This window comes from Dendropsophus ebraccatus, chromosome 3 (genome assembly GCF_027789765.1).
Source record: "Dendropsophus ebraccatus isolate aDenEbr1 chromosome 3, aDenEbr1.pat, whole genome shotgun sequence".
NCBI classification, from domain to species: domain Eukaryota; kingdom Metazoa; phylum Chordata; class Amphibia; order Anura; family Hylidae; genus Dendropsophus; species Dendropsophus ebraccatus.
Genome location: NC_091456.1, coordinates 6,422,114 through 6,440,972, shown reverse-complemented (window position 1 = coordinate 6,440,972; position 18,859 = coordinate 6,422,114). Strand labels below are relative to the sequence as shown.

At 46.8% G+C, this 18,859-nt stretch overlaps 2 protein-coding genes across 4 annotated transcripts in view; one reads left to right on the top strand and one right to left on the bottom strand.

Annotated features, from left to right (window-relative positions):
* The window catches only part of SPRING1 (SREBF pathway regulator in golgi 1), a 34,054-nt gene extending 19,096 nt beyond the window's left edge, over positions 1–14,958 (bottom strand). The window contains exons 1-5 of one of the 2 annotated variants that reach the window (XR_011362079.1): positions 14,554–14,958; positions 11,872–12,028; positions 10,471–10,622; positions 10,246–10,359; positions 7,953–8,139 (exon numbers count right to left, since the gene is read on the bottom strand). Coding sequence is in view for 1 of the 2 variants with exons in the window: in XM_069960755.1 (XP_069816856.1) it covers positions 8,056–8,139; positions 10,246–10,359; positions 10,471–10,622; positions 11,872–12,028; positions 14,554–14,664 (618 nt within the window). In the remaining variant the exon portion in view is untranslated. Of the gene's footprint in view, positions 1–7,148; positions 8,140–10,245; positions 10,360–10,470; positions 10,623–11,871; positions 12,029–14,553 lie in introns of those variants that run through there. The other variant, XM_069960755.1, reaches the window with a different exon arrangement.
* A 74-nt stretch (positions 14,959–15,032) lies between these two features.
* Positions 15,033–18,859, top strand: part of RNFT2 (ring finger protein, transmembrane 2) — a 46,553-nt gene continuing 42,726 nt past the window's right edge. Inside the window, exon 1 of one of the 2 annotated variants that reach the window (XM_069960753.1) lies at positions 15,033–15,129. The gene's annotated coding sequence lies outside the window, so the exon portion shown is untranslated. The other variant, XM_069960754.1, reaches the window with a different exon arrangement.

The following is an 18,859-nucleotide window of genomic DNA, read 5'->3' as shown; positions in this document are numbered from 1 at the left end:
TGGGTATTCAGACCCCCACACGTCGCTAGAGCTAGATGGGAGAATCACCTGCCTAAGCACAGCTCACCCAGTCTCAATACCAGAGACAGATTCTGCAAGATTTGTAGTACAGTACGGTCTATGCAAGATGGTACAAGCTTTGTAGTACAGTACGGTCTATGGAAGATGGTACAGGTTTTGTAGTACAGTACGGTCTATGCAAGATGGTGCAAGCTTTGTAGTACAGTACGGTCTATGCAAGATGGTACAAGCCTTGTAGTACAGTAAGGTCGATGGAAGATGTTACAGGATGACTTAGAGGCATTGAGTGTTTGGGCGTCCACTTGGCAAATGAGGTTCAATGTAAAGTTCTGCACCTGAGTACTAATAACCCACATGCATCATACGTCCTAGGGGGAGTAATAACCCGCAGCATCATACGTCCTAGGGGAGGGGGGGGGAGTAATAACTCGCAGCAGCATATGTCCTGGGGGGAGGAATAACCCGCAGCAGCATATGTCCTGGGGGGAGGAATAACCCGCAGCAGCATATGTCCCGGGGGGAGGAATAACCCGCAGCAGCATATGTCCTGGGGGGAGGAATAACCCGCAGCAGCATATGTCCTGGGGGGAGGAATAACCCGCAGGTATCATATGTCCTGGGGGGAGGAATAACCCGCAGCAGCATATGTCCTGGGGGGAGGAATAACCCGCAGGTATCATATGTCCTGGGGGGAGTAATAACCCGCAGCAGCATATGTCCTGGGGGGAGTAATAACCCGCAGGTATCATATGTCCTGGGGGGGGTAATAACCCGCAGCAGCATATGTCCTGGGGGGAGGAATAACCCGCAGCAGCATATGTCCTGGGGGGAGGAATAACCCGCAGGTATCATATGTCCTGGGGGGGAGTAATAACCCACTTGTATCATATGTCCTGGGGGGGAGTAATAACCCACATGTATCATATGTCCTGGGGGGAGTTACTCTGGGAGAGTCGCTGATTGAGAAGGATCTGGGTGTAACTTGTAGATAATAGACTACAGAACAGCACACAATGTCAGTCAGCTGCTTCTAAGGCCAGCAGGATATTGTCATGAATATATAACAGGAAGTTATATTATTACTATAAGATCTCAGCTCCATTCACTTCTTGTTCTCCCAGACAATACTGAAGACATCGCAGAGGCTGAGAGGTTCCTGACAAACGCAGATGATACAGAAAGTAAAGTTATTAGAATTGCAGGACTTTTTTTTATATATACAAGAACCATTGATTACAACCACTTCATACTGAACATTGCTTCTTTCTATCCTAGATGTTACACCGTGAAAACGTGCATGAAATCGTGACTATATGCAGATCTCTAAAATCCATCCCTTCCTTACTATTGAATAAGCTAGAACCCATTGCTGCCCAGAATCCTTCCCATCTCAACCATTGCAAATCCTCAGTAAGCGGCCTTCCTTCTCTAACCTCTCCCCCTCTGATCCATCCTGAATGCAGTAGCTCAGATGCTATACAGATGCCTCCCCCGCAGTGCATTATCCTATTTATAAAGATGGGCGGACCATAGTAACAATGAAGCACTTTCGCCCTATGCCTTCTGTCTCCATCCTCTCCTCACAGACTGTAAGATCTTGGGAGCAGGGTCCTCACGTTTGACTTGGTTACATGTGTATCTCTGTAATGTATGTACCCCCAGAATTATAAAGTATAGTGGTTCTAAAAGTGCTTTGAACTGAAGACAACGTCTGGGTGGTGAACGTAAAAAACAAGCTCTCTACCGACATTTTAATGCATAAAATGGCACAAAAAGAGTCACCACACCTGAAGACTTTAATGTGTGAATAAAAAGAAGGGGGGAGGGGCATTTAACCATTTAAATGCCACTGTCAAAACAGCAACACTGAAATGGTGCTGGCACACCTTGAGTGCCCAGATCAGCCTGGTTCTAGAGGGTTGGGCAGCCCAGGAGATGTCACTGGGGCAATCGAGTGCCGATGTCACGGATCAATGCAGTACATATGAGCAATACCATCATGTCTAATGCTGCGTTTACATGTAACGATTATCGTGCGAATTTGCGCGATAACGGTCGAATTGGAACGATTAACGTACGTGTAAACGCAGCGAACGATCGAACGACGCACGATAAATCGTACATCGTGATCTTTCATCAGGTCAGCAAATCGTCGTTCATCATACGCTAAAAAAAACGCAAATCGTTCCGTTTGAACAGTCGTTCGCCAATTTAACCAATGGCTTAAACGATCGCAGTGCGAATTTTCGTACGATATATCGTACCGTCTAAACGCTGATCGTTATAAAAATAAAAAAAATCGTAAATCCGACATCGCTAATCGTACGATCGGGCCAATAATAGTTACGTGTAAACGCAGCATTATAGGGATCAATGTAGTAGATATTCCCAAAGGGAACTAAATTTAGAGTAAAGGCCCTATTCCACGGAACGATTATCGTTCATAAACTCGCTCCAACGACCGCTCGTTAACGATCACTAATCGTTTGTTTTTTTTTAGCGAACGATAACACATAACGTTAACGATATATGTAGTGTAACGATTATTTTGCGGTCGTTACATGGTCGTTTAAAAAAGTTCGCCGGGGTGATCATGACCATACAACACCTACTTTTTTTAAACCTTTTTACGAACGACTGAAAGATTTCTAATTTTACGAACCGATTAGCGAATTATCTTTCAAAGACCGACTTTTTTCGACATGCTGAAAAACAATTTTGAACGACGGTATAACGATTTCGCCTTTGTTGTTCGCTTGTTTAACGATAATTGCTTCGTGGAATTGGTGTAAAGAGCGCTCGTTGGAGCGAGTTTATGAACAATATTCGTTCCGTGGAATAGGGCCTTAACTTCCAGTGCGGTTTTTCCACGCATCTGCCTTTTTCTGGCGTTTTTTAACTATGTGTGAATGATCCGGTTTGTGGTTTAGGAGTTTGTGTGCTGAACTTTTTCCCCTCTTCCATCACATGACCTCGCTGCTGGAGCACAAGAGGTCAGACACACAGTAAGGGTCCTATTACATGGAGCGATTTTTAACCATTAACGACTAACGATAAACAATCGCAAACGAGATTGTTTATCGTTAACCTGTAATTGTTCACTATATTACACAGATCGATAGTCGTTAGTTACAGATCGATAGTCGTTAGTTACGATCCTTACTATGATCATTATTGCAATCGGTTATTCCTTCTGATCCCAGGAAAACAATGAACTAAGTGCAATTACACTGAACGGTTAGTGAAAAAACGCGGAACTTGAGCAAACGAATGTGGAATTACAGCGAACGATTAACGATAATTTTAGGTTCAGATCTAAAATGAACGATCAACGACATACGAACGATCTTTCGATAGTTGCCTGCAATTACACAGAACAATTGTAGTTTAAATTCGAAAGATAACCATTTTTTGCACAATAAATCGTGTAATAGGGCCCTAAGGGTGTTCCAGACAACCAGAACAATTGCACTGAAGTCTATGGGAGAAAAAACACCCCCTCCCCTCAGCCTGCTGCATACTGAAAAAACTGCCACAGAGCCTCAAAAACACCAATCTGATTGGTGTAAAGTGAGACTGGTTCAGTTGCCCCTAGCAACCAGTTTGATAAATACCCCCATCTGTGTAAGGCCGATTATAAACGTCCACTGATCTCCAGATTCAGCCGCTGGCGTTTTTCTAAGCTTTTAAAGGTGGTGTGAAGCCGGCCCTATGTTGTTTGTTTGTTTTTTTTATCGTAAAGTATGTTTTCACAGTATGTCCTTTGTGGTTTTGTCTGGAGTTCGTTATTTATCTGTACTCCTAGCATTGTGTGGAAGTGCACTCCTATAGCACACAGCACCTTCTATTTCTTTGTGTTATATGGCTTGTTTGCCATTAGCCATTCCCCCCCCCCCCCGATATCTTGCCCCCACCCATTAGGAGAGCCGGGCTTTGGCTGCATATGCCATAGAGAAGGTAAAAAAAATCTGCCCCTTCTCTGGTGTACACTGCCAGCACCAGCTTCCCACGTCCCCCCCCCATTCACCCTTGTGTCTTGCCGTTTGGTCCGTCTTACATAGCCATTGCTCAGACGCCTGCTACCATTTTCGTTTCCTTTATTAATAGAGCACAGTAATATTATTTACAGTCAATAAGTTATAAAAACAACAAACATACAAATACAATCAATAATACTATTACAACAAAAATAGGTGGGGGGGGGAAATTATATTGGGATATATTGAGGCAGATGTATTGCTGTGTCTTGGATGTAGAAGACCATACAATGGCGGTGCACATCACATTCATGTTGGATATCATCCGTAATCATTGTAATACTGAGACATACAGCAGCATACTGCAAGGCAGCGTGCACACCTCTCTGACATATGGGGGAAATTCATCAAAATGGGGTAATATAGAATTGGCTCAGTTGCCCCTGGCAATCAGATTCCACCTTTCATTTTTCAAAGAGTTTGTGCGGAACCCGATTGGTTGCCGGGGGTGACTGAGCCAGTTTTACTTTACACCATGTTTGATAAATCTCCCCCCATGGTGTGCAAGCTGACTATACACCATGGACTGCTCTCCTGACCTCTCATGGAGCACTCAGCATCAACTTATTAGCTCTGAATCAGTTGAGGGGGTATTTCGCTCAAACATAACTTTTGATATGTTGATGCCCATGATGAGACTAACAATTCCTTCCACACTTGTTATTATCTATTCAGTCTCCTTCCCCCAGTTCTCAGCTGCTGCTTTCTGCTGAAGACACAAAAATCTGTGTGTGAGCTTTTCTCCGTCTCCCCTCCTCCCCCTCCCTTCTGAGATGGCTGATAAACAAGTCCCTGGCAGGCTTTATCTGCAACACTGTAGCTTCTTTATAATGCTGGGAGAGTTAAGGCCCTATTCCACGGAACGATTATCGTTCGTATTCGGCCGATACGGGCCGCTACGGACGATAATCGTCCGGTGGAATAGAGTGCAACGATCAGCCGACATCGTTCATGTCGGCTGATCGTTGCAGTTGCTTGTTTTTCAACATGTTGAAAAACAAGTGACTGATATAGCAGCGATCTGCTGCCGTCGCTCCATTGAATAGGAGCATCGGCAGCAGACGCTGCTATATCCTATGGGCTGCCCGGACGATCAGCGATCCCCCGGACAGCCCCCCCGCAGCCCCCTCCCGCACTCACCCGCTCGCTGCAGCCGCGTTGAATAGCGGCGGTAGCGAGCGGGGAACAAGGAGCAAACGAGCGCTGAGAGCGCTTGTTTGCTCCTCTAAACGACCTGTGGAATAGGGGCATAAATCACAGTGAGTTCATCGGCAACCTGACCTCAGATTAACCCTCCCGGCATTACAAAGCTACATTGTTGCAGATAAAGCCTGCCAGGGACTTGTTTACATCAGCAGTCTCAGAAGGGAGGGGAGACCGAAAAGTTCACAGATTTGTGTCTTCCACAGAAAGCAGCAGCTGAGAACTGGGGGAAGGAGACTGAATAGATAAGTATGGAATCATTTTTTTGTCTCATCATGGGCAGCAACATATCAAAAAGTTATGTTTGAGCAGAATATCCCCCTTTAAAGCTCTGCGACTATATAACAGCCATGTCAGTTCTGCAGCATAGCACTTTAGCCATTTCAGAGCTCTCTGCATAATAATAAGTCATAAGAGTGCAGTCTGTGGATACTATAATATATATCATTCACCTGCATACCGCCTGATGCCGCATTCACACGTTCCGTGTTCCTCACGGAACATGGAATGCCTAACAGACTTCTCGCCCGCCAGGGCAGCATCTGTAATTAGATGCTGAGAGCGGGGGAACTGTACAGATATGCGCCAAACTGTAATGACAGAGCCGCGCGGCTGATTCATTACAGCGCAGCGCAGGTCTGTACAGTTCTCCCCCCCTCCATCTAATTACAGATGCTGCCCGGGTGGTGGGAGAAGTCCGTTACAGGCATTCCACATCCATCTTCCGTGAGGAACACGGAACCTGTGTGTGCGGCCTAAGGGTCCACAGATTTTCAAGAACCAATAGAAGGTAGTCACTGGTAGACCATGTTCTATCAATATCCTGAACGTATCGTTTCTGTGTCACTAGTAGACTTCGGGCAGCCCTTTAAACTCCAGGTACCCACAGCAAGTATGCCGCAGTATACCCCAGAACAGCGAGATATTCCAACATCTGATAGGAAATGTGACGTACGTGGATATTAAGGGACTCCCTCATTTTCCATTCCGCAAAGAATCCTTTTACAGGACACATAAGATGTCAGGGTGCTGTGGAGGTGAATGGGGAGAAGCCCAAGAGAAATGGGGCAGAGCTGAGACAAGTCAGAGCTGCAGCAAGGGTTGCGATCCTTATGCAGAGGAAGGAGCTGCACTTGCATCCTGTGTCCTGCGACGTTATTATAAATAACATTCAGCAATATACAGAGTAACAGCCGCTACATAGCTGCACAACTGCTTCCCATGAAATACGGATAAATCTGCCCAATTGGTATTGGCCCAAGTTTACATCGGTATTGGGGGCCATCTACTGGGGTACCATCAAACACGTTCAGTGGATCTAACCCTGCATTAAGGTTGCTGATGCCAACCGCAATGCAGATGTAAACAGATAATGGGGTTTGTTAGGACTTAATTATCCATCTTCAGGATAGGACAACAATATCTGACTACTGGAGGGGCTGACACCCCCAATCTGCTGGGGTTACTGAAGATCAGCTCCCATTCACTTCAATGGAAGCCAAGCTGCAGTAAGTCACTACGGTTACTACAGTGTGTGGGGCGGTCTGCTTACAGTACTAGTCATTGTACATGAAGTCCCCTCAGCTCTGTAAAACAACCACCCTCACACTGATGAGATATTGATGGCCTATCCCTGAGGTCATGTCATTAATGTTAAAGGAGTACTCTGACAAAAAATAAAAAAATAAAGAAAGTGGTATTAGAAAGTTAAAATAGAAGTAAATTACAAATCTATATAACAATCTCCAGCTTTCCAGTACTTGTCAGCTGCTGTATGCCCTGCAGGAAGTGGTGTATTCTATCCAGTCTGACAGTGCTCTCTGCTGCCACCTCTGTCCATGTCAGGAACTGTCCACAGCAGCAGCAAATCCCCATAGAAAACCTCTCCTGCTCTGGACAGTTCCTGACATGGACAGAGGTGGCAGCAGAGAGCACTGTGTCAGACTGGAGAGAATACACCACTTCCTGCAGGACATACAGCAGCTGACAAGTACTGGAAGGCTGGTGTTTTTTTGTTTATTTAATTACAAATCTATGTAACCGTCTGATACTTGTTATTTAATTTTTTTCTGGAGTACCTTTAAGAAAAAAAAAAAAAAGTCTGGAAAACCCCTTTAAGTGTGAATTACATCATCCAATTTAGTATGTTATGTTTCTTTAAGAAAAAAAAAATTATACTTTATTGTAAATTCAAATAGGCAGCTTCTTGGAGAAAGAAGAAAAAAAAATGCACACACAATCTCCAGAGTTCCTCCATGCAGCATCCCCTGACAGATGTTTAAAGGGAAAGGTAGAGGTGGCAAGATGGGCAGCGCCAGAAGCCTTTCCGGCTATGAGCTTTGCATAGTTCCAGCTGTATCACCTAACAGAGTCAGAGAGGGATGAAGCCAGGAGGAACTCCGGAGGTTACTAGAAATGATTGCATAGCTTCCTCCAGGTTCACAGTTGTCGGCTCATTTTCGGTCAACCCATAAGCCGCATGTCACCAGTCTATTTTCATCACTATTAAAACCGGTTACGGAAATGAGTTTTTCTAAGTCTCCCTGCTGGAGGTTTTTCTGTGGATTATCGCTGCACTCAGTGCATACCAGAAACATGAAAACATGGCGGTAACTCAAGAGAAAGCGAGCTACAACCATGAGGAAAAGTGACATCACTGTAGATCTCTACATTAGTCTGCATATGTGGTACCCGTAGTCTCGTGTAACAGAAGTCCTGAACACCAGTTCCATATTGTTGCATTGCTGGAGGTCAGACCCATCCTTCCGTCTGCCACCAGGTAGCAAACGCCTGCTCACATGGGGAGAAGTTCTGGCGGGTTTTCTCCATAGCAGAACTTGGCGACTGGATTCCTGTAGGTGTTTTCATGTTGTACACTCTAAAAAGGGAGAAGAAAAATTTGGGTACGAAATTGCAGGAGTCAAAGAGATAGGACAGTGCACTTTGCAGACAGATATATAGTAACAGGGCAATGATGGAACATATCACAAGATAGCATGCCATAAATCATGCACTCAAGTGACCCACTATCCCATATTATACAGGCAATGGTTCTCATTAATTGCAGACATGTGGCAAGAAATGAGCATGAGCATCATCTATTATACGAGAGCAGAGAAGTCATCTATTCATAGGCCATCTGTGTGCGCCCGACACTGGATAGTCACATTCCTGCTCTATAGTTATACATCACCCCTTCCACTAGCTGGCAGCATAAATGCAAAAAAAAAAAAAAGTGGTTTTGCCAAGTATATAAGAGCCAGTTTTACTAAAAAGGTCAGTGTAGAGTGTAGAAAAAGCTTCAAATATGATGGGCGATCACTAGGGATGAGCAAGATGAAGGTGGCAAAAAAAAAAAAAAAAAGTCTGCTCACCGCACTCTCCCTTCAGCCACCTCTGCCAATTACTGAGATGGGACAGTGTCACAGCCAGTGATTGACAGAGTGGGCTGTCACTCTTGAGTTTCCAGGCACTGTCCCTCAGTCAGTGATTGGCTATGCAGGATTTTGGCTGCAGGGGACACAGGGGGAGTGGGGACAGGCAAGTATTGAGTAAGCAGCTGAAGTGCAGCTGAACAGCTTAACAATTGTTTAGTTTTAGCGCAATTGGTTATGGTTCGGATTGCAAGTTCGCACATTTTAAGCCAAAAGTTCATGAACCTGCCGAATCAAATGTTTTTTAAAACTTTGCTTATCTCTAGAGACCACCAATCGCAATTTGTTCTGCACGGAGTTGCAAAAAAAAAAAAAAAAAAAAAAAAAAGTCTGCGGAGCCTCAGTCACAAGTCTCAAAACATGGGACTATCCAGATATTCCTCCATGGAAGGACCTGTATGGAGACACCAAGACTATCATATTAAGTGACCCTTTCAGTCATTATCTAACACCGTTATGAGTCTGATGATATGACCAAGGAAATAAAGCTGTCTCATGCACATAACCACCATGCAATCACCATGATATAATAGTGAGCCATGTGAGCTTGCTATCTAAGGCTCATGTGGTACTGTTATGTGGTAAGAGGTTGACCCACTTTATTTAGCAATTTCAACGTTAGAGTCTATTTTTCTGTGGACAGTCATGAGGGCTTGTCTCTGTATGACCCTTTGTACTTAAGAATGGGTGCTATAGGTGAAGAAGACACCTGCAGCAAGATGGCTGAGAAGGTCATGTCTGACATCACTCAGTTGAAGAAAGGGTACCAGGGAGGGAGAAGATAGGCCCGCTGCTACACTGACAGTACACGCAGTCACAGACAGCAAGGACGTCTCTGTAAAACACAGACATAAGGGGGGAGAACTTGGGGGATACACCTGTTCCCCTGTGGGCCAGTCCGATGCAGGAATCCAGCATAATGTGTCACTAAGCACAACTACACAAAGCCCCTGAAGCAAGGAAAGTGTGCCACATATGTAAATAACCCAGCAAAGACAGTTTAAATGGAACCATATCAGTACAACTAACAGGTCTCTCTGCCTATCAATCATCCCCGCTGAGCAAGCTGAAAGGCAGAGCCGTGACTAGTCACTGGCAACTCCTTGCCCATATGACATGGGAATAAATTTCCCTCTCATGTAAGAACCTCAGTGATGTATTGCAATTAGTGGGTTGACTGCAGTGACTATTATACTTCTGTGAATAATGAGGAATAAAAAAAAATAGTTCCATTCAACTGGTGTAAGAAAGTGCCAGAGATTTGTAATTTACTTCTACTAAAAAAAATAAAAAAAAAAAATCTAAAAAAAAAGTCTCCTAGTACTTATCAGCTGCCATATGTCCCGCAGGAGGTGGTGTATTTTTTCTGGTATGACAGTGCTCTCTGCTCTCAAATCCCCATATTTCTTTTAATAGAAGTAATTTACAGATCTCTGCCACCAGTTAATTTGAATTGTTTTTTTGCTGAACTAGCCCTTTAAAGGATTTTTTTTTACACATATAAGCAATTTAAATATGAAGTTGAACCAATGTAGCATTGATGCTTTTACCTGTGAAGATGTCCGACATTTCGCCAGACACAGCTCAAAGTGGTCTTCTACTGCCATGAATAAATTCTGGAACCCTATCGCGGCTCTTTTTAAAAACTGCTCCAGTATATGTTGCTGAGTAACAAAGACAATAAATTACTTTTACATTTAGAAATTTCTACAAGGAACATGCATTGGTTTAAAACTTATTACTATGCTAAAAAAAATAAAAAATGTAAACCAGACCTTATTGGGCTGTAAGCAGCAAGAGACACAGTACTCGTACACACTGCAGCAGCCATTGGGTAGGCAGCTCTCACAGTTATACTGCCTAGTACTGGCAGCAATTATATTGCAGCATCCGTTTGCGAGCAGTTCTTTACGTTCACAAACATAACCTGTTAGATATGGATAGAAGAACGGAAAATCAGACGTTAAAGGGGGAGATTTATGAAAGGGTGTAAATATACACCTGGTGTAAACTGCCCACAGCAACCAATCACAGCTCAGCTTTCAGCTCTGGTAGAATATACAGAGCTGTGATTGGTTGCTGTGGGCAGTTTACACCAGGTGTATAGTTACACCCTTTTATAAATCTCCCCCAAAGTGTTTAAGTCCTGAGCACGAGCTTCAGCAATGATAACTAAAGAAAGGCCTCACCCAACCATTCATAGAACAGCTTACTATAGCTGTGATTACAAAGACATTTTATGATGTCTGACATGTCAAAAGTTTTTATTAATCTGGGTCGGAGTAGTCAGACCCATACTGTTTAGGAGAATGAGCTGGAAGAAGACTCTGCTGCAGCACGTTCGCTCCTCGCCCGAGTTAGAAAACAGAGTCGGACTTATAATGGGGTTGACTTTTTTTCTAACTCAGAGCAGGAAGAGGATGTGTGGGGGGTGATTGACAGGCAGAAAGGCCAGTTAATGGTCTCTCAGCCTGTCAAGCATACCCACACTGCATGCTGACAGGCAGAGAGCCATGACTGGTCATTGGCAGCTAGTTGCCGCCCCTCTCCCAGCCTCATGCAGCGGAATAAGACCTTTTTTCCCCCTGATGTAAAGCTACCACTGCAGCCATGACTGGTAGCTTTGGGGAGCTGAACAGTAGATCTATACAGTGCAGCTGGAAACCATATCAGCACAATCATACTGACTGGTTCTCTTTAATGGGTCACAGATACTGACAGAATCAGGTGTGTGAAACAGACCTCTACACAGTATTTGTTTCATTATTTTGCTGAATATAAAAGCATAATAGACTAAGCCATTGCCTACAGCACAATAAGTATACGTTGTGATGAGTTTGGTTTTATAATGTCAGTCAACGTGGAACACATTCTGCTGTATGGCACACGGCCAGTGTACGGCATTAGGCAGAGAAGCATCACATTATCCCAGCCAGAGTCCATACTTGAGAACCCCAATAGACTTATGTATTTCCCTGTCCAGTGATCAGAATGTAATTCATTGATTGAAGACACAAACTCTTTGCCTTACTTGCTCCATAATGACTTCTTGTCATGTATTTTATTAGATTATTTATTATTTAGAACTGTATCTATGTCCTTGATATACAAATTCAAGTCAAAGAGTACAGCAACAAGAGCGTAGCACGTTATGACTGCACACATTTTTCACTTACCTAGATCATCCGTGATGAGGAGTTTTCCTTGCACAGAGTTGCGGCACTGGTTACCGAAGCGGCTGCTGTTACCGAGGTTAAACTGAATTTTCCACTGAATGTTTTGCTCCTGATCTCTGGTCTGAAGAAGCGTTCTGTCTCTTATGGTCTTCTCTTCCTGATGAGGTACAGAACATGAGCGCATGTTACAATCCTGCTGAAACACCTGCTCAGCTTGCATCCATTTACTTATGAGCAGATGAAAACTTTATTCCCATTCAGTGTGCAGTTTTCTTCTTTATAACATTGGCAGCCACTACTACTACATCTCCTGTGTCGCACACCCTCCTCCATACACCCCTTTCCATGCTACTACTACTACTACTACTACTACATCTCCTGTGCAGCACACCCTCCTCCATACACCCCTTTCCATGCTACTACTACTACTACTACTACTACTACATCTCCTGTGTCGCACACCCTCCTCCATACTGCTACTACATCTCCTGTGTCGCACACCCTCCTCCATACACCCCTTTCCATGCTACTACTACTACTACTACTACTACATCTCCTGTGCCGCACATGCTCCTCCATACTGCTACTACATCTCCTGTGTCGCACACCCTCCTCCATACACCCCTTTCCATGCTACTACTACTGCTACTACATCTCCTGTGTCGCACACCCTCCTCCATACACCCCTTTCCATGCTACTACTACTACTACTACTACTACTACTACTACATCTCCTGTGTCGCACGCCCTCCTCCATACTGCTACTACATCTCCTGTGTCGCACACCCTCCTCCATACACCCCTTTCCATGCTACTACTACTACTACTACTACTACATCTCCTGTGCCGCACATCCTCCTCCATACTGCTACTACATCTCCTGTGTCGCACACCCTCCTCCATACACCCCTTTCCATGCTACTACTACTGCTACTACATCTCCTGTGTCGCACACCCTCCTCCATACACCCCTTTCCATGCTACTACTACTACTACTACTACATCTCCTGTGCAGCACACCCTCCTCCATACACCCCTTTCCATGCTACTACTACTACTACATCTCCTGTGTCGCACGCCCTCCTCCATACTACCGCCACTACATCTCCACCTACTACCACCACCACCACATCTCCTGTGCCATACACCCTTTTTCATACTGCCACCATTGCTGCAGCTATTACCACTACATCTTCTGTGTCATACAGAAGCCATTACTGCCCTACCAGCAGGGTTACTACTACTAGCGCTACACATGTTTAGCAATGTCCACCCTCTTACCCCCGACTGCAACAGCTACAACAAAACCTATATCCCACCACCCATACCGCTGCACCTATATCCAGCATGTCCATCATCCATACCGCTGCAGGCACTACTACTACTACTACTAGCCCCACATCTCACTATCTCCTCTACAGCTATTACCAGCCCTACACAGCGACACATTTCCTGCCTTGTCCGTGTCACCGCTGGGATCTCAGCCTTACAAGTCACGACAAAGTTATCTGAACCAAACCTGAAAATTATAACATTTTGGAAACTTTGCACATACATCGTTTTTCATTGCATTTTTTTTTTTTTTTTTTTGCAGAATTCCATAGTACAAGCAATTAAGAAATTCTGTTATAGGTTTTATTAGGCAAAAACTTTCCTCCTGTACTCAGACTGTCGTCCCCCCCCCCCTATCTGCGCATTATCGGGCAAAGCCATCTGTATTCCCGACCACAGGTAAACAACCCCTGACCCCATGGTATCTCAATGGTGACCGTCCATAGACCTGTGTACCCTCCGCCATACCCCAGTATTTCAATGGCGACCGTCCATAGACCTGTGTACCCTCCACCGTACCCCAGTATCTCCATGGTGACTGTCCATAGACCTGTGTACCCTCCGCTGTACCCCAGTAACTCCATGGTGACCATCCATAGACCTGTGTACCCTCTGCCATACCTAGTATCTCCATGGTGACCATCCATAGACCTGTGTACCCTCTGCCATACCCAGTATCTCCATGTGACCAGTCATAGACCTGTGTACCCTCTGCCATACCCAGTATCTCCATGGTGACCATCCATAGACCTGTGTACCCTCCACCATACCCCGGTATCTCCATGGTGACCATCCATAGACCTATGTATCCTCCACCATACCCCGGTATCTCCATGGTGACCATCCATAGACCTGATTACCCTCCACCATACCCCGGTATCTCCATGGTGACCATCCATAGAACTGTGTACCCTCCACTGTACCCTGGTATCTCCATGGTGACCATCCATAGACCTGTGTACCCTCCACCATACCCCGGTATCTCCATGGTGACCATCCATAGACCTGATTACCCTCCACCATACCCCGGTATCTCCATGGTGACCATCCATAGACCTGTGTATCCTCCACCATACCCCGGTATCTCCATGGTGACCATCCATAGACCTGATTACCCTCCACCATACCCCGGTATCTCCATGGTGACCATCCATAGACCTGTGTACCCTCCACCATACCCCGGTATCTCCATGGTGACCATCCATAGACCTGATTACCCTCCACCATACCCCGGTATCTCCATGGTGACCATCCATAGACCTGTGTATCCTCCACCATACCCCGGTATCTCCATGGTGACCATCCATAGACCTGTGTACCCTCCACCATACCCCAGGGGGCAGCTCTCACCTGTTTGAAGGTGCTGGTGAGGAAGTAGATGAGGGACAGGCCAAACACAATGCCCAGCACCCATCTCTTACGCAGGATCTTCCTCCACACCATAGATAATAGCTGGACCATAGCTGTAGCTATATACCGTGTGTATACAGCTGTATTAGGGCTCACACCACCTAGCACTCTGCACAGTGATGTGTAAGCTTCTCAGACCAAGCAGAACATACACAGGGTCTGGCTCTAGCATCTCTATAGAGTACAGAGTAACATGGCGGAGCCCAGCACACCGCTACGAGGTCACTTCTATATAGAGAGTCTCCCTGCCTCAGTATAACGCCGGACACAGGCTCAGGCGTGAGTGATTGGCGCCTGCGCACTGTGCACTCAGCCCCAGGAACCATCTGATCCCTGTTATTTATCTCATGTACCCGGAAGTGATCCCCGCGGCGGCGCCACTTCCTCCGCAAGCTCCTGGTTCCTATGGTGACGAGCCACGTGACATGCTGCGATGACCCGGAAGCCAATGACAGAGCGCACCCGGCTTTCTGGCCGTAGTGGTGACGTCACCCGTTTGGCGCCGCCCAGGAGCAGGTGAGGATGCAGGATGCGGGTGTGGATGTCCTGGGTACCGGGAGCTGACAGAACAATGGCGGCCTATCATAAGAAGTCATGTGCAGATAGAGTAGGCTAGTGCTGTCTGTTATCAGCCAGGTCAGGAGTGCCAGGGACTACAATGGATGGGGGAAGGGAAATCCACAGAAACTGATAGAGAGATGATCAGCTGATCCATCTCCCCTGCTGCCTGGCTCTCTCCTGTACTGCTGTGCCTCACACCTCTCCTGTGCTGCTGTGCCTCACACCTCTCCTGTGCTGCTGTGCCTCACACCTCTCCTGTGCTGCTGTGCCTCACACCTCTCCTGTACTGCTGTGCCTCACACCTGTACTGTACTGCTGTGCCTCACACCTCTCCTGTACTGCTGTGCCTCACACTTCTCCTGTACTGCTGTGCCTCACACCTCTTCTGTACTGCTGTGCCTCACACCTCTCCTGTACTGCTGTGCCTCACACTTCTCCTGTACTGCTGTGCCTCACACCTCTCCTGTACTGCTGTGCCTCACACCTTTCCTGTACTGCTGTGCCTCTCACCTCTCCTGTACTGCTGTGCCTCACACCTCTCCTGTACTGCTGTGCCTCACACCTCTCCTGTACTGCTGTGCCTCTCACCTCTCCTGTACTGCTGTGCCTCACACCTCTCCTGTACTGCTGTGCCTCTCACCTCTCCTGTACTGTACTGCTTTGCCTCACACCTCTCCTGTACTGCTGTGCCTCACACCTCTCCTGTACTGCTGTGCCTCACACTTCTCCTGTACTGCTGTGCCTCACACCTCTCCTGTACTGCTGTGCCTCACACCTCTCCTGTACTGTACTGCTGTGCCTCACACCTCTCCTGTACTGTACTGCTGTGCCTCACACCTCTCCTGTACTGTACTGCTGTGCCTCACACCTCTCCTGTACTGTACTGCTGTGCCTCACACCTCTCCTGTACTGCTGTGCCTCACACCTCTCCTGTACTGCTGTGCCTCACACCTCTCCTGTACTGCTGTGCCTCTCACCTCTCCTGTACTGTTGTGCCTCACACCTCTCCTGTACTGTTGTGCCTCACACCTCTCCTGTACTGTTGTGCCTCACACCTCTCCTGTACTGTTGTGCCTCACACCTCTCCTGTACTGTTGTGCCTCACACCTCTCCTGTACTGTTGTGCCTCACACCTCTCCTGTACTGTTGTGCCTCACACCTCTCCTGTACTGTTGTGCCTCACACCTCTCCTGTACTGTTGTGCCTCACACCTCTCCTGTACTGTTGTGCCTCACACCTCTCCTGTACTGTACTGCTGTGCCTCACACCTCTCCTGTACTGCTGTGCCTCACACCTCTCCTGTACTGTACTGCTGTGCCTCACACCTCTCCTGTACTGCTGTGCCTCTCACCTCTCCTGTACTGCTGTGCCTCTCACCTCTCCTGTACTGCTGTGCCTCTCACCTCTCCTGTACTGCTGTGCCTCTCACCTCTCCTGTACTGCTGTGCCTCACACCTCTCCTGTACTGCTGTGCCTCACACCTCTCCTGTACTGCTGTGCCTCACACCTCTCCTGTACTGCTGTGCCTCACACCTCTCCTGTACTGCTGTGCCTCACACCTCTCCTGTACTGCTGTGCCTCACACCTCTCCTGTACTGCTGTGCCTCACACCTCTCCTGTACTGCTGTGCCTCACACCTCTCCTGTACTGCTGTGCCTCACACCTCTCCTGTACTGCTGTGCCTCACACCTCTCCTGTACTGCTGTGCCTCACACCTCTCCTGTACTGCTGTGCCTCACACCTCTCCTGTACTGCTGTGCCTCACACCTCTCCTGTACTGCTGTGCCTCACACCTCTCCTGTACTGCTGTGCCTCACACCTCTCCTGTACTGCTGTGCCTCACACCTCTCCTGTACTGCTGTGCCTCACACGTCTCCTGTACTGCTGTGCCTCACACCTCTCCTGTACTGCTGTTTCTCTCACCTTTCCTGTACTGCTGTTTCTCTCACCTTTCCTGTACTGCTGTGCCTCTCACCTTTCCTGTACTGCTGTGCCTCTCACCTCTCCTGTACTGCTGTGCCTCTCACCTCTCCTGTACTGCTGTGCCTCTCACCTCTCCTGTACTGCTGTGCCTCACACCTCTCCTGTACTGCTGTGCCTCACACCTCTCCTGTACTGCTGTGCCTCACACCTCTCCTGTACTGTACTGCTGTGCCTCACACCTCTCCTATACTGCTGTGCCTCACACCTCTCCTATACTGCTGTGCCTCACACCTCTCCTATACTGCTGTGCCTCACACTTCTCCTGTACTGCTGTGCCTCACACCTCTCCTGTACTGCTGTGCCTCACACCTCTCCTGTACTGCTGTGCCTCACACCTCTCCTGTACTGCTGTGCCTCACACCTCTCCTGTACTGCTGTGCCTCACACCTCTCCTGTACTGCTGTGCCTCACACCTCTCCTGTACTGTACTGCTGTGCCTCACACCTCTCCTGTACTGTTGTGCCTCACACCTCTCCTGTACTGTTGTGCCTCACACCTCTCCTCATTGTGATGGATCTGACCGCTCCTGATGGATCCCATTACACAGGCCGTTATAGCTGTATACGCTTTATACAGGAGCAAACGTTACTGTAACCAATCGCAGCTCGGTTTATGTTTCTCCTATAGAAGCTGAGCTGTGATTGGTTAGTATAGAATCTTACTATAAGGGTGTGATAAATCTGCTATATGATTGATGGTCCAAAATTAAAGTGTACCTGTCGTTTAAATTGGGGTTTTTTTTGTTTTGTTTTGGGGTTTTTTTTTTGCAGAAATCAGGTGATTTTAAGAAACTTTGTAATTGGGTTTATTAGCCAAAAAATGCATCTTTATCATGAAAAAGTAGTTTGAAGCTCTCCCCCCTGTCTTCATTGTTCTCTATGGAGAGGGGAGGAGTGGAGGGAGATGAGGCACCAAAACTAGACAGCAAAGAGTTAATTTACAGCTACATCACCGGGCTATCTCCTCTGAAGTCAGCACCGACATCTCTGACCTCTGAATACCGGCTTTCATGCAGCTCCTGCTGTGTAATCCTTTGTTCTCTGCTGGCGACTAAGGGTCCATTTACACAGATTATCTGACAGATTATCTGATAAAGATTTGAAGCCAAAGCCAGGAATGGATTTGAAAATAGGAGAAATCTCAGGCTTTCCTTAATGACCTGATCTCTTTTTATAGTCTGTTTCTGGCTTTGGCTTCAAATCTTTGGCAGATAATCTGTCAGATAATCTTTCTGTGTAAATGGACCCTAAGGGTACTATTAAACGGGCCGATGGGGGCACGATAATAAATGTAAACGAGCGCCGATCTGCTAGATCGACGCTCGTTTACTGGGCCTATTACATGGCCCGATAATCGTTTAACAAGGGCTGCATGGGCATCGTTACCAATGTCCTTGCAGCCCTTGATTAAACGTTATACATTACCTGTCCTGGTTGCAGGGCTCCTCTTCCTCTGTGCTTCCCCCGGGTCCTGCACGCTCCAGCTTCAGAGTGGCCTGTCAGCTGACAAGCCACTCAGCCAATCACTGGCCGCGGCGGTCCCGGCCCGTGATTGGCTGAGCAGCATATCAGCTGACAGGCCACTCTGAAGCTGGAGCGTGCAGGACCCGGGGAGAAGCACAGAGAAAGAGGAGCCCTGCAACCAGGACAGGTAATGTAATCGGCAGATTCGGACGATTATCGTTCTGTGTAATAGTACCCTC